General features: G+C 44.7%; 1 protein-coding gene across 1 annotated transcript in view; it reads left to right on the top strand.

Moving 5' to 3' along the window:
* The window catches only part of CDH4 (cadherin 4), an 809,637-nt gene that overhangs the window by 520,375 nt on the left and 275,466 nt on the right, over nt 1-13,796 (top strand). Inside the window, exon 4 of the mRNA XM_075901106.1 lies at nt 7,868-8,044. Coding sequence (XP_075757221.1) covers nt 7,868-8,044 — 177 coding nt within the window. The remainder of the gene's footprint in view (nt 1-7,867; nt 8,045-13,796) is intronic.

Here is a 13,796-nt window from a genome sequence, read left to right as displayed (position 1 = left end):
TGGCTGAAGCCCTAATTTGCCTGTTCAACGTACAGCTCTTGGTATACATTTTAAATTCCACCTCCAAAGAGTCAGGATGGAAAGGAACCACTGGCAGAAAGCAGAATTAGATTGCTGGTTTGGCATGTGTTTTCCCTTCTGTTGCAGAATGAAGTGCAGAAACAGTCTGGAGGGCTTTGTCTTCGTTCCTCAAGAGGCCATGATAGACACATTCCCCTAGCTCACGGGTGGGAAAAAGGCAGCTAGCAGGCTGGATCTGGCCCACCAAGCTGCCAGATCTGGCCCATGGCCGCCTTGCTGGCACCCTTACTACAGAGCAGCTGCAGCCGCTTTAAACAGCAGGCTGCTAATTGCTATGCTGTCTGAGCAGGGAGGAGAAAGCTTCACGCTCTGTCCCCGCCTCCTAGCAAAGTCCCTCAGCTTTTTGGTCAACAGGAGCTGAGAAATTTTGCTTATTGCAGGGGCAGCTAATGAAACCTCCTCTCTCCCTGTGCTGGACCAGAGCCACGTCGTACAGCCCGCCCAGCACACAGGCAGGGAGCCTGTCTCAGATTCCTGCAGAGCTGCTGGTTGGGAGCCACTTAAGTAAGCACCTCCCCACCAGAGCCTGCCTCTGGCACCCCACCCTCTTTTTCCCCCCAACTATCTGCCCCAAACACCACCCATACCCTCTGTATCCCCTCTCCCCACCTCCTCCAGGTCAGAACTCCCTCCCTGACCCTGCATCCCACTCCCCTGCCCCAGATCATAACCCCCTCCTTTACCCACACTCCCTCCTGCACTCCAGTCCTCTGTCCCAAGCTCTCTTCTGCACCCCACCCACCATCCCAGAACCCGCGCCTCCTCCACAGAAGTGCGACCCTTGACCACTTACCAAAATCTTGGAGTGCCCTCCCCCTTAAAAATTATTGCCCACCCCTGCCCTAGATCTGTCTGAAACACACCATGAAGTGTCCTTTTCATGCCAAGCTATTAGGGATAAATCAGGGATGGCCAAATCATGTCTCACAATTCACCTACTCTCTTCCCATTCACTGCTTACCAGACTGTGGGGGCTGGAGAATGTTTGGGATTCTGACCTGCCATAGGGTGGTATGGTTAGGGGTTTCTGCCAGAGATGACTGGTGTCTGCTGGGAGTGATGGGCACAATTTAAATGTTTGATCCATCAACAATTTGAGTCATACCCCCAAGACACCTCCCCTCCCTGCAGCTCCCAGGTGTTAGCTCTGTGTGGAGAGGAAGTGGTACACAGCTGAGAGAGGCAGGGAGGGACAGCTGCTTTAGCTCCACAGGGAGAGACAGTAGTTCTCCTTGCAGCTCCCAGCTATTTGCTGCTCTTTCTACCCAAGGCCAACGGTGAAAGTAACTTCAAATTTCTTACGGGTACTGTCCTATCGCAACCCGGTCCCTGCACACTAGGGCTCACCCACTTACTTTCACCTCTGCTCAAGGTGCAGTTCCTGGTTTGCCAGCTCAACCATCTGCTGTGCAAGCAGAGGGTCTGGCAGCATCACATGACCAAATGGGGCTAGCCAGCTCTGGCAAAAATTAGGGGCAGGCATATGGTATCCCCCCCACAGACCTTACCTTCAGCCCCATGGAGAAAGCCCTGTTCCTGCTGAAACCCCAAACTCTGGCCCTCAAATTTTTTGTCGTATGCAGCTCAGAGAACAGTAAGTTTGGCCACCCTTGTTATAAATAGTTAAAATAGACAGATCCATTCAGTGATTAAAGGGTAGTGATCTGCAAAGGACAAAATGGTGCCCTGAGTTTGTAGTCACTTCTAGACTGCAAGCTTCCTTTGGAAGAAGCTTTTCCGGAAGAGATTTTCCCAACAAACTTTTTCTGAAAGAGAGCGTCTACACAGCAAAAGCACAATGAAAAAGAAATCTGCTTTTTCAAAAGATAGTGTCCACATTGATTGGATGCTATCTCACATTTCAGTTGTGATTACTGTGGATGGAGTGGCCACCAGGACACCTGTACTTTTTCCTGGAGTCCTTTTCTTTTGAAAAAACACTCTTTTCTGCGTCCGCACACACCTTTTTCTGAAAAAGCTTCTTCTTTGTAGAAAGAAGTTTACCACTGTCGGAAAACCCCCTCGGTTCTTTCGACTTTCTGTTGAAAGAATGTAATAGCAGTGTGGACGTAAGTGTAGTTTTTCCAGAAAAACGGCTGTTTTTCTGGAAAAACTCTGCAGTGTAGACATACCCTTAGGCTATGTCTACACTTCTGGCTTTTGCCGACAGAGTATGCTAATGAAGCACTCATTAGCATTTGTCATGCTGTCATTAGCATATTCTCTGCCTGAGGCTTTTTACACAAGAGGTTTTTGCAAAAAAACAAGCAGTGTAGTCGGGGCCATTTTGCTCAAAAAAACCCATTTACACAAGATCCGTATGCCTCAAAAAAGAAGGTCTACAGGATCTTATGCAAAAAGGGGGTTTTGTGCAAAAAGGAAACGTCCACACTACTTGTTTTTGCACAAAAACCCTTACCTCAAAAACGGATCGGAAGAGATTAAGCATATGAAGTGTGAGAAAATGCTAATCTGCGCTTCATTTGCATAGGCTCTTGTAGCAAAACTCGTAGTGTAGACGTAGCCTAAGTGTGCAGAGAATCAGAAGAAAAGATACCATTGCAAATGTAGGCCCCAGATTAAGTGGCACATTGTTCCTCTTGCTTATTCAATTGCACCAGAGTATGGAGAGCACAAGGTGATCATCTGCCTATCTGCATCCCAAGCATGAAGGCTAGAGATGTGCATAGTCCCTATTTTTTGGGGAACACAGGGATAGCACCCCATAGGCTTACATCGCTCTCTGTCAAGGATGATAGAGCAGGGTGATGCCCCACACGCACTGTCTACCCTGAACCACAGAGCTGGTTGTTTGCAGGAGAGGACAGGCTGCTGAGGAGGCAGCTCCTGAGGCAGTCTCTCCCTGTGTTTATAACTGAAGTACTTCCTCTGTCCCCCAACATAATTTGGCCCTACATAAATAAAAGACAGGAGGGCCCAAAACTACATTCCATTCTGGCCTTTATCCTGCTCCAGGGAATGTAGCCAGGAGTGAGAGTGGGTGAGCGCAGTGGGGTTGACAGACTCGCTGGACCCCTAAGCAAGATGGGGAAGGGAGGTGGCTCTGTTCCCCCAAAAGGAGCAGGGCTTTGGGCAGAAGGGGCAGGGCTGGGGTTAGCTTTCCCCAGGACAGAGCACTGTTTGTCAGAGGCTGGAGAGGGATGGCAGGAGACAAATCGCTTGATCATTGTCTTTGGTCCACCCTCTGTGGGGCACCTGGTACTGGCCACTGTCGGCAGACAGGATACTGAGCTAGATGGACCTTTGGTCTGGCCCAGTACAGCCGTTCTTATGCTCTTATGTCTAGAGAGCACTGCCTGGGGCTCCGGCAGCATTTAAAGGGACCAGGGTTCCCGGCTACCGCTGATACTACTGTGGAAGTGGCAGCAGCCAGCAACTCCAGGCCCTTTTGAATCACTGGGTCCCAGGGCAGATGCCCCCTTCCTTCCTCCCCATTGGTAGGCCTATGTGGATGGGATGCTGTTGTCTTTCGGTAGGCCTCAGTGTAGAGTAGCATTGTGGTGGGGTTTGGCTGATAGCACAGAGAGCCGCTTTGTATCCACCATCACGCCTTCCCCTCTTCCCGCAACAAACGCCGCTCCGGCAGAATGGAGAACCTGGCTCAGAATATGGCCTGAAAGAAAATGCACTGGTGGGACAAATGGAACAGAATGCTTAGTGTTAGCAGAGGGAATAGGAAGGATGGTTAGGCAGTTAGCTTCAGCCTGTGGAGACCTGTTGTTGTGCACGGTACTGGGCTGTCATAGATACAGATCTTGTTGTTATAGTAACTGAGTTAGGTCATTAGAGGTATAATGGACAGAAGTAGTGCTAATCAGCACCCAGTGACTAAGAGTTTAAGTCAGGTAGCTAGCAAAGCTACCTACCAGGAGGCCGGGAGAACCAATTGAGATAGAGGGTTGAAATTTGAATTGGCTATAGGTTCCCTGCCTGCTTTCTTTGTGTAAGAGAGATAAACCAGGAGTTGAGAGACACAAAATGATTTAAACCCAGGCAGGACCACCATGCCCCCACGGAGTTCAGGGCATGGGAGAGAACTGAATAAAGAGAAAATTAGAAGTAAAGGGAAAAGTGAATCCAGTCGCATTCAGGGTAATTTTTTCTTTATTTTGTGGTTTGGCTTGAACTGCTCTGTGTGAATCTATACCTCCCCTCCCCATTTACTACCATCTAAGCATTGTGCAAAGACTTTTCTCTGTTTTTTTAATTTGTTTTCTTTAGTTGCTCTGTAACATCTAGCAACCAAGTATGATTTACCAAGTTTATCTTTTGTAATAAAAAATCACTTCTTTTAAGGTGATGATTTGATTCCTGCATCCTGGAAGGTCTGTCTGTGTGTTTGCGCATGCCTCTGACTGAGGGGTCAGCTACCAGAGACTGCAACTTGTTTTTCTCTGTTCTTTCTTGCAAGCTCTTTTGGGGTACCCCAGGGGATGATTTCAAGTGTTCACTCCTGGTTTTAGGGAAAAAGCACTTGATGATGGCAGTAGTTCCCAAGAATCTTTGTATTATGATTCGGAGGATGGGGAGAGGAGAGGTTTTTGTATCCAAAGCCTTTAGAGGCAAGGTTTTGAAGCTCTCTTGTGAGCCCCACCTTCTTGGAATGCCAGAGTGGGGAACAGCCCTGATAAGGGGTCAGCCCAGCCTCTTTTGGCTGGTTCTAGTTCTGTGTTATGGAATAAAATGGCAACTTGCAACCGCTACAACTCTCCGTGTTTCAAGCAATTTCTTCCTATTCTCTGTAACTCCAAATGATATTACACCTGTGTTCAAGTTCCTTCTTTGGTACTGACACCCCACCTTGACCTCAGGCAAGTTTCTCTGTCCCTCAGTTCCCCAAGTGTAAAATGGGAATAATAGTATCTCACCTGGATGCTGAGAGGATTAATATACTGATGGTCATGAAGTGCTCAGATTCCATGAATCCAAGGGGGAATGAGCAGTTGTTAACTAAATGGAAAAAGATTTCCTGGCAAAAATAAAATGGGGAATTTTTATGAGCAATTAGTATAATTAAGCTTCTGTATTTACACTCCACATTTGAGTTGGGCTTTAAATCCTTGCAGGTTCAAAATAACATGCTAGCTTGCCGGTGTTTATAGTTGATCATTGCTGCTATTCCTGAATATTTCAGTCAGAAGAATGAACAGGTCTGGCATTCATTCTCACCAGACTTTGTTACAACATTTGTCTCGCAGCTTTTAAAACAGCCGAAAAACATGTACAACTTATTTAAACAACACAAGAGAAATTAAGGCCGCTAGAACACATCATCAACAAATGAAGATGAAAAAGACTTGTTGGGATTTTATAAATCAGATTGTTGTGAAGCTCTTTTTAAAATTCTGCATACCGAATTCAGAGACACTTCGACACTTTATTCTAATGTAAGAAAACATCATCAGGGCAGCAAAAAAGCTTGTCACTGTCTAGTCACCTGCCAGCAAAGACTAAAAAGGCTGGAACTGCCTTACCGAGCAGGCACTAATTATTTCCGTATACACAGAGCTTTGGGATTTGTGTTAATTCTCAAGTCTGTCTTTAGTTCAGAAGAGTTCCAATGTGTAAAATCAACAGAGCACAAATTATTTGACCACTCTTTCATAATCTGTCCCCACACTCACATGGCAATTATGTAAACTGATCCAAATACTTGCTTCTTTGAGGAACCCCATTTGGAAACTGGAAGCCAATTAAAAATATAGATTTTCCCATGGCTAGCATCTGATAAGCCTAATTTAAATACACACATTTCTGATTATTTTCTTTATTTAATATTGCCTCCTGTCAGTGGTTGAGGGAATAGCACCTGTGGTGTTAAAGTAGGAGTATCCTACTGGAAATATTGTACTTAAGGCATGGGTTGCTAAGAATAACTTCAACAGTACCCACTTTATCGTAAGAGTACGTCTCTAATGGTACATCTACACAGTAGCATTTTCTTCCAAAATACCATAGTGCGCATCTACACTACAAGCCTTTATTTGGAAATAATGTTGAGCTGGAGGACTTCTGATTCTGACTCATGATAGTCCTCATTTCATGCAGAGTAAGGGAAGTCGAAGGAAGAGTGCTCTTCCTTCGACTTCCTTCTGTGTAGACTGAGCCAAAAGCTGAATTAAGCTATTTCGACTTAAGCTACACAGTTGATGTAGCTGAATTTGCTTAGTTTAACTTGACTGTAGCCCTGCTATGTAGACATACCCTAAGAGTCATACTATGATTCTGTTTGTTTATTCATCACTTGCTAAAGCTACTTCTCATTTTGAAATTTTTTGATGGAAAATGGGCTAATTATTTTGAAAAATAGATAATCTTTAAGGTCGGTGCTAAACATTTTTATTCAGACTTTTCTCAAATATGTGAAACAGAATCAAGGTCAGTAGGCATTTTGGAGATACAAGGAAACATTATCACAGCCAAGGTCAGTACCCACTTAGCAGTAAGGTACAGATTTTAAAATGGTAACCACTTTATTTTTACGTGCTTTTTGTATAATTCAAATCTGCAGTGATGTGCTGGTGCAGATCCAGCTGTGTACCTGTAAATCAAGTAGTGTGATATCTAATCTGTGGAACTCCTTGCCAGAGAAGGTTGTGAAGACCAGGAGTTTAACAAATTTCAAAAAAGAACTAGATAAATTCATGAAGGATAGATCCATCAATGGTTATTGTTCAGAATGGGCAGGGATGCTGTCTCTAGCCTTTGTGTGTCAGGGATGGGAATGGGTGATAGGGATTGGATCATTTGATGATTACTTGTTCTGTTCACTCTCTCTGGGGCACCTGGCATTGGCCATTGTCAGAAGACAGGATACTGGGCTAGTTGGACCTTTGGTCTGACCCAGTACAGCTGATCTTTTTGAACCCTTCCGTCCCCTCATTCCCCGCAGCCTGAAGGCTATTTGTGGGGGGCAGCCTTCAGGGGTCACCCCTGGCCTCAAGTCCAACCCCCTATGTGTCATCATAGGTCATGTTTTCTAGATCGTTAATCATTTTTGTTGTTTTTCTCTGGACCTTCTCCAATTTCTCCACATCTTTCCTGAAATCTGGTGCCTAGAACTGGACACAATACTCCAGTTGAGGCCTGATCAGCTCAGGGTAGAATGGAAGAATGACTTCTTGTTCATTGCTTATGACACTCCTGTTAATGCATCCCAGAATGATGTTTGTGTATGTATTCAGAATCAAGTTCTGTTTAAAAATATTATTTTATGTACAGAATTCAAGATTTGTGATGATTAACCTTTTCAGCACCAGAGCAGAAGCATTGCCTAGCCCTTTTGAGTTAGGAGGGCAAATTACTTCCATAATACCATGTACTAAAATTTTTTGGCACTTTTTTGAAGCCAGGTTAACATGGTAACGTGGAGTTAAAATCACCCCTGAGGAGTTTTGTTATTTTTTTGTTTTCCGGGTACATTATATTTACTCAAAAATTGCAGGCTTCTTTATCCAAGGCACTCATAAAGCTTTCTGCAATTTGGGATAATGATGACAATACATTCTGCAAAGCAGTTTGATTTGATAATGACAGCTCCATACAGTGTGAAAATGAAGTGGCAGCAAAGATGCCAATAAAGTATATTTTAGACCTCTCTGATGGAGAAATGTTTACTTCATTTTAATAACAACAATTTTTACAGCTATGCATGAACGTTCCATGGAAGCAATAGTCCCAAGAAATGTTTTTTCTTCACCTGTTTTTCTCCCACTTACCTTGGGGAAAGCTAACAGCAGTTTGCTTTCTTTTTTCTCAAAACCAGCAAAAAGGGAAGAAGAATGCCTCTACGGATCTTGCACAGCCACCAAGCGACACTTTGTTACCATGGCGCCAGCACCAGAACGCTAACGGGCTGAGAAGGCAAAAGAGAGACTGGGTCATCCCCCCAGTCAACGTGCCAGAAAACTCAAGAGGGCCCTTCCCTCAGCAGCTGGTTAGGGTAAGTGCAACTATTGAAATAATACTAATAAAAAGGTGCTTGGTTTGGTGTAATAACAGGTGCACTCCAGTCTGTAGCATGAGAGGTCCTGATTCAATTGCAACCCCATTTTTCTCCGTTCTTGGGCCAAGGTCTATCCAAGAGGTATTCAGGTGATCTGAAGCAAATAGTCCAAGTCTTCCCTCCCCTCAAATCCAACACAGCAGGAGTTTAATCAGCTCCTTCTAGCTAATCCTGGGGGAGAGGTTGGCTCAGCTCGCCAAAATGGCAGGTTGCCAGCCCTCTCAACCAGATAACGACTGCAGGTGTGAAGCCAGGAATGGTGACTCCTAAGTATGAAAGGGTGTTAGAACCTGAGAATCTTTTCTCAACTATCAGTCAGAGTCAGGATGCAGATATACATTTGCCTGCCTGACAAGGGTATTGATGTACGAAGATATATGAAATCCTTCATTAACTAGCTCCTACACTACACGTTGCTTATTTCTTTCCTTTCTATGATAGTCATAGAAATCAGTTCCTAGCCCCATGGTAGATTATGTTGACATTTGACTGACTAAAAAATGGGACTACAGGATGCATTTGATTTGTGTTGATAAATGTAGCAAAATTACAAACTCATGTGATTGTTTGTTTGTTTTATGAGCCAGGATTTTGGTCTCTGGAAAGGAAGACTCACTGACTGATATTTTATAATTCTTCCTTTTGAAGAAAATTGTGACATAATTGCAGAATTTAAGATCTAATTTTAAAAAAAGCAGTGGTGTGTAATTTACATCCCTTGTCAGGAAATTCACCCCGCTCTTCTTGAAACAATGCTTGCGGAGCCCTTTCCTGGATTAAAATGAATTGCTGTCATTACCTGTTCCTCACTGATTAGCTGATACTTTGCATGATACTTGGAAAGAACAAGTAGTTTGCTAAATCCCATAAAAGTATCAGGAAACTTGGTAAGTCATATAATGTCTGAAAGAAGCGCATTTGCAATCCACCAAATATTGGGTGCCATTGTGTTATTGGTACAATATTGCAGGAATGATTTCAGTCACGATATTATTGGCATTCAAATATTTTTAATGCCTGATTTTGTTTTTAACAAAACTGCCTGGAATGCACTGTGCCAGCTCCGCCAGCCCTCAGAGCAGCCTCGTGCTTGCCAGCAATTTAAAGGGCCCGGGCAATTGCCCCTTTTGCCCCTCCCCCCCCCCAGTTGGCAGGCCTCCTTGGCATGCAGAGTCTGGCCACCGTCTGTCCCTTTAATGTAATGTCATATAATATTGATTGTAATTCCAGTTACTCAAATGAATTAAAGGGAGGAAAAGCTCAATAACTTAAACTCCACTAAGCAAAATGAATAGTTTGGGTTACTGCTGAATGCCTGTCAGTATTTGAGTGCTATGCAGCAAACAAGTTAATTGCCAAAAGAGGTCCCCCTCACCCATTGACTTCATTATGAGTTTTGGCTGAAGAGGCTTTGGCTCCAGTTTATTAAACCTTGGCATATGATAGTGTGCCCCCCACGGCAAATGTATCTGTTAACTATGGCTAATATCACCTCACATATTTGTTCTTTCTGTCTGGAGATAAGACTGTAGAACTCCAGAATGTGAAGTCATGTTCACAAATAGGGAAGACAATTGTAATCTTTTACATACATAAGGAGTAGATTTTCATACCTTAAAGAAACGCCAGCCTTGGGGGAAAAAACAGCTAGATACTGAAAATATATTCTTAAATTGTTAAAGAAATAAATCCCCCGAGGGCTTCAAGATCTGCGGTGCAGACAATAGTATAAAAATAAAACTAAAATAAATGAAATCAAAATTTGGACCTGGAGAGGAGGAAAGGTTTTAAAATACTGTGATTTTTGTTTCTGCTGCAGGAAGTACAGAAGGAATTACAATGGAGGGAAAAGTCACAGCCTTGCACAAATACCATATGCTTGATTGAACATGAGAATGCCTGATGTTTCCAGCTTGTGTGTTTGATATTTGATGGGGCTTGGCCTTTTCTGCAACATATAGGCTCTTGACCCGTTTGATGGTCCCTATGAGTGGGGGTAGAATGAAGTGTGTGCTAGCATATGTTAAAGGTTCAGCAGTTAGACCCTGCCCTTTAATTGGCAAGAATAGGAGAACTATGTTTCCAGAGACCAGAACTGTGTGCTTAGTTCAATCCACATTATATTTAGATTGCTACAAGACATTCGGCAGCTTAATAGAGCTAGGTGAACAGTTCTGGTCTGATTTCAAACACTCCTGAGGAGTGGGTGTTGGATTTTTCTGTTCCCTTCTGTTCATACACTAGAGCAGAAAGAGCACATGAAGAAACAGAGCACTGATTCCAAGGTGTGAAAAAGTGGTGTGTGTGTCACAGAATGTGATCCATTTTGTAAGCCTTTCAAAACTAATAGTAGTTCCTAGACCAAGGGTGGGCAAAAGGGCCTCTGCAAGCCAGATCCAGCCTGCCAAGCAAGTTGATCCAGCCTGCAGAGGCCCTGCTGCTCCCTCTGCCCCCAGGCCAATCAAGGCTTGGGGGTGGAGGGGAAGCACGCAAAATCTCTTCCCGCCCTGCAAGGAGTGCAGCACTTAGAAGTTCTGTGCACTGCTGGGCAGGGTGGGAGGAGACTTCATGTGCTCCCCCTGCCCCTAAGCCCTGATTGGCCTGGAGGCGGGGAGGTGGGGGTGCCATGAAGTCTCCTCCCACCCTGCAAAAGGGGTTCAGCACTTAAAGTCAACCACCAGCTGCTGCTCAACTGGTGGTTGACTCTGAGCACCATGCTCCTTTGCAAGGTGAGGGCAGGGCTTGCTTCCCCTCCTCCAGGCCCTGATTGACCTGGGGGCAGCAGGGGGAAGCACGTGAAATCTCCTCCCACCACCAGGAGCAGGGGTACCTAGAGGGAACAGCCAGCTGTTCTCTCTGGGGGGGGGCAGGGTAAAGACTTTGTGTGCTCCTCCACTCCCAGACCAATCAGGGTCTGTGGGTGCAGAAGCACAGTAGTGTCCTAACCCCACCTTTTTTGCCTGAGGCTCCACCCCTTCTGGGGCAGCCCATGGCCACTTCAAAAATTTCTGAAGTAGCCCCCTGGTCAGAAATTATTGCCCACCCCTTTCGTATACCTTGCACTTCCCCTTGGTTGAGAGAGCACTGTCTGAGCTTTCATTTTAGATGCAAACATAACTAATGAAAAGTGGTCCATCCATTGTGATGTCTATGAGTAGTGTTGTATAACCAAGATGAGGTATCGAATGATAGGAAAACCTGAACATTAGAAAAGATCAAATCTACTAAATGTACATTTTTCCCCACTGCTTGCTGGATTCTGTTTGCATTTTTATAGGCCAGACTAATTTGAAATGCATAGGCAAATCATTCACGTCCCCTCCTACTCCTGCTTGCTATTGTGAAGGGGAAAATTCCATTTTATGGAAGTTGATTAGTTACTTGTAAGTATTTTTAGCAAGGCTGTGCCTGAATGAAGCTTAAATTATAGCAAAGGTGAATGCAGCTTGATGGAGCCACGTAGGCCTGCATGTTGAGCTACTTGTTCAGTTGGGGGATCAGCTGTTATTCTGTGCTCGTTAAAACTTTTTGTTCTGACAAAATGAAAAAAATCAAATCAAATCAGCTGTCCACCCCAAAACTTCTACAGTGTTAATCTTGAAGAGGGTTGGAGGGGGGAGTGGAATTCTTTCTGGTAACTACATTTTTGTTTTTCATTCAAAGGAATATTATGTCTGTTTATATGTCAACCATTAGGAGTTTGAATGTCTTTAGGTCGAGAGGAGTACAAAAAAAAAAAAAAAAAAAAAAGAGAGAGAGAGAAAGAACAAATGTCTGATGTAAGAAAACATTAGCAGTACAGAAGCAAATTGTAGGCCAGATCCTTAGCTGTCATAAATCCGCATAGCTCATTGATCTGATCCTGTGTGAATGTGGGAATAAAATTCACAAATATTAAGGCTAGTCCATCATAACTATTGCATCATAGCCATGGAATTTCCAAGAGGTCCTTCCTGCAAAGAAGGGAATCATCCTTCCAGTCTATGTAAGCGAAATCTATTGAATCCAAAAACTGGGGTTGGAAGTAGAGACTATCTGTTGGAAAGCATCCAATCTCAATTTAAAAACTCCAGATGATGAATTATGAATTTATCACATCTCTTGGTAATCTGTTCTAGTTGTTAAATATAGTCATTGTTTAAACTGGATCTTGATTGTTTCCAATTTCAGCTTCTAGCCATTGTGTCATACTGTTCTTCAATTTGGAATCTCCATCCCTAGAGGTTTTTAAGTCTCGGCTTGACAAAGCCCTGGCTGGGTTGATTTAGTTGGGACTGGTCCTGCCTTGGGCAGGGGGCTGGACTTGATGACCTCCTGAGGTCTCTTCCAGCTCTATGGCTGTGTCTACATTGCACCCCTTTTCCAGAAAAGGGATGCAGATTAGACACTTCGGAATTGCAAATGCTGCAGCACCCCCAACACCTGTAGTTCCAGCACCTGTGGCTATTTTCTTCACAAAATCCAGGCCTTATTCATTGTATATATTAGGTAAAGAATGAGGCATTGCTGCCCAGTGAAATGGCATGGAGACCAGAACACGCCATCCTCAGAGGCTTCACTTATTGCATTGTGTGTCACGAAATAGGATGGCCTTTGTAGCACCCAGCCTCATTTTCTGTAGAAAGTGTTTGGTGTATAGCTGTGATGGGCAATAATTTTTGATGGAGGGTCACTCAAATATTTTGGAAAGTGTTCAAAGGCCGCACTTTTCTATGCGGGAGGTGCAGGGTTTAGGATGGAGGTTGGGTGCAGAAGGGGGCACAGAGTAAGGAACTGAGGTGCAGGACATGGTGTGAGCTCTGAGAGGGAGTTTAGGTGGAGGAGGGGGTTGTGACCTGGGTCAGGGGATTGGGGTGTAGGGTCAGGCAGGGAGTATGGGTGCAGGAGAGGATTCTGGCTCAGGAGGGGAATATGAGGGGATACAGAGTCTGGGAGGGAGTTGTGACCTGGGGCAGGGAGGTACAGAGGATTTAGATAGTGACCTGGGGGAGGGAGTTGGGGTAAGGGAGGGGCAAAAGTTCTAGAAGTAAGATTTGGCTGAGAGGTGATTACCTATGTGTCTTCCAGACAGCAGCCGTGTAGCACTCCCAAGAAAGGCTGGGCTCCCTGCCTGCTGCAGTTCTAGACCGCTTGAAAATGCAGGCTGTTCCCGCCATGTGGCTCTCAGCTCCAGGAGAGGGGAGAGGCTTGTGCTGCCCCTGTCCCCCACGCCAATCTCTCAGCTCCTATTGGCTAGTTGTTTCCAGCCAATAGGAGCTGAGAACTAGGCTGGGGGCAGGAGATCACACGAAACCACCCCTTGCCTCCAGAGCAGAGAAGCACATGGAGCAACTCTGAGTTTAAAACTGCAACAGCTGTGTGCCTAAGGCTCCTGGCAGAGTGTCCGTGGGCCAGCGCTGGTGGCTTGGCAGGGCAGATCTGGCCCACGAGGCATATCTTGCCTACCCCTGGTGTATAATGAGTTAGGTTTGAGGGTTTCGAGAAGCTGACTGATCTTGTGTTTAATGTGCTGACTGAAGACTCATGAGATTTGGATTGTAGACCTGCCGCTACTTCCTGTGACACCTACCATGGGTCACCAAAGCTTGTTTAAGTTGCTGAATATGGATTTAGGTGCATGTTTAAAAGAAAAAACATTATTAACATAGATCAGCATTCTACAGAATTATTAGTAACTGTTTAAAATAAT

Source organism: Pelodiscus sinensis, chromosome 18 (assembly GCF_049634645.1).
Source record: "Pelodiscus sinensis isolate JC-2024 chromosome 18, ASM4963464v1, whole genome shotgun sequence".
In the NCBI taxonomy this organism is placed as follows: Eukaryota; Metazoa; Chordata; order Testudines; family Trionychidae; genus Pelodiscus; species Pelodiscus sinensis.
This window is presented reverse-complemented; position numbering and strand designations above follow the sequence as displayed.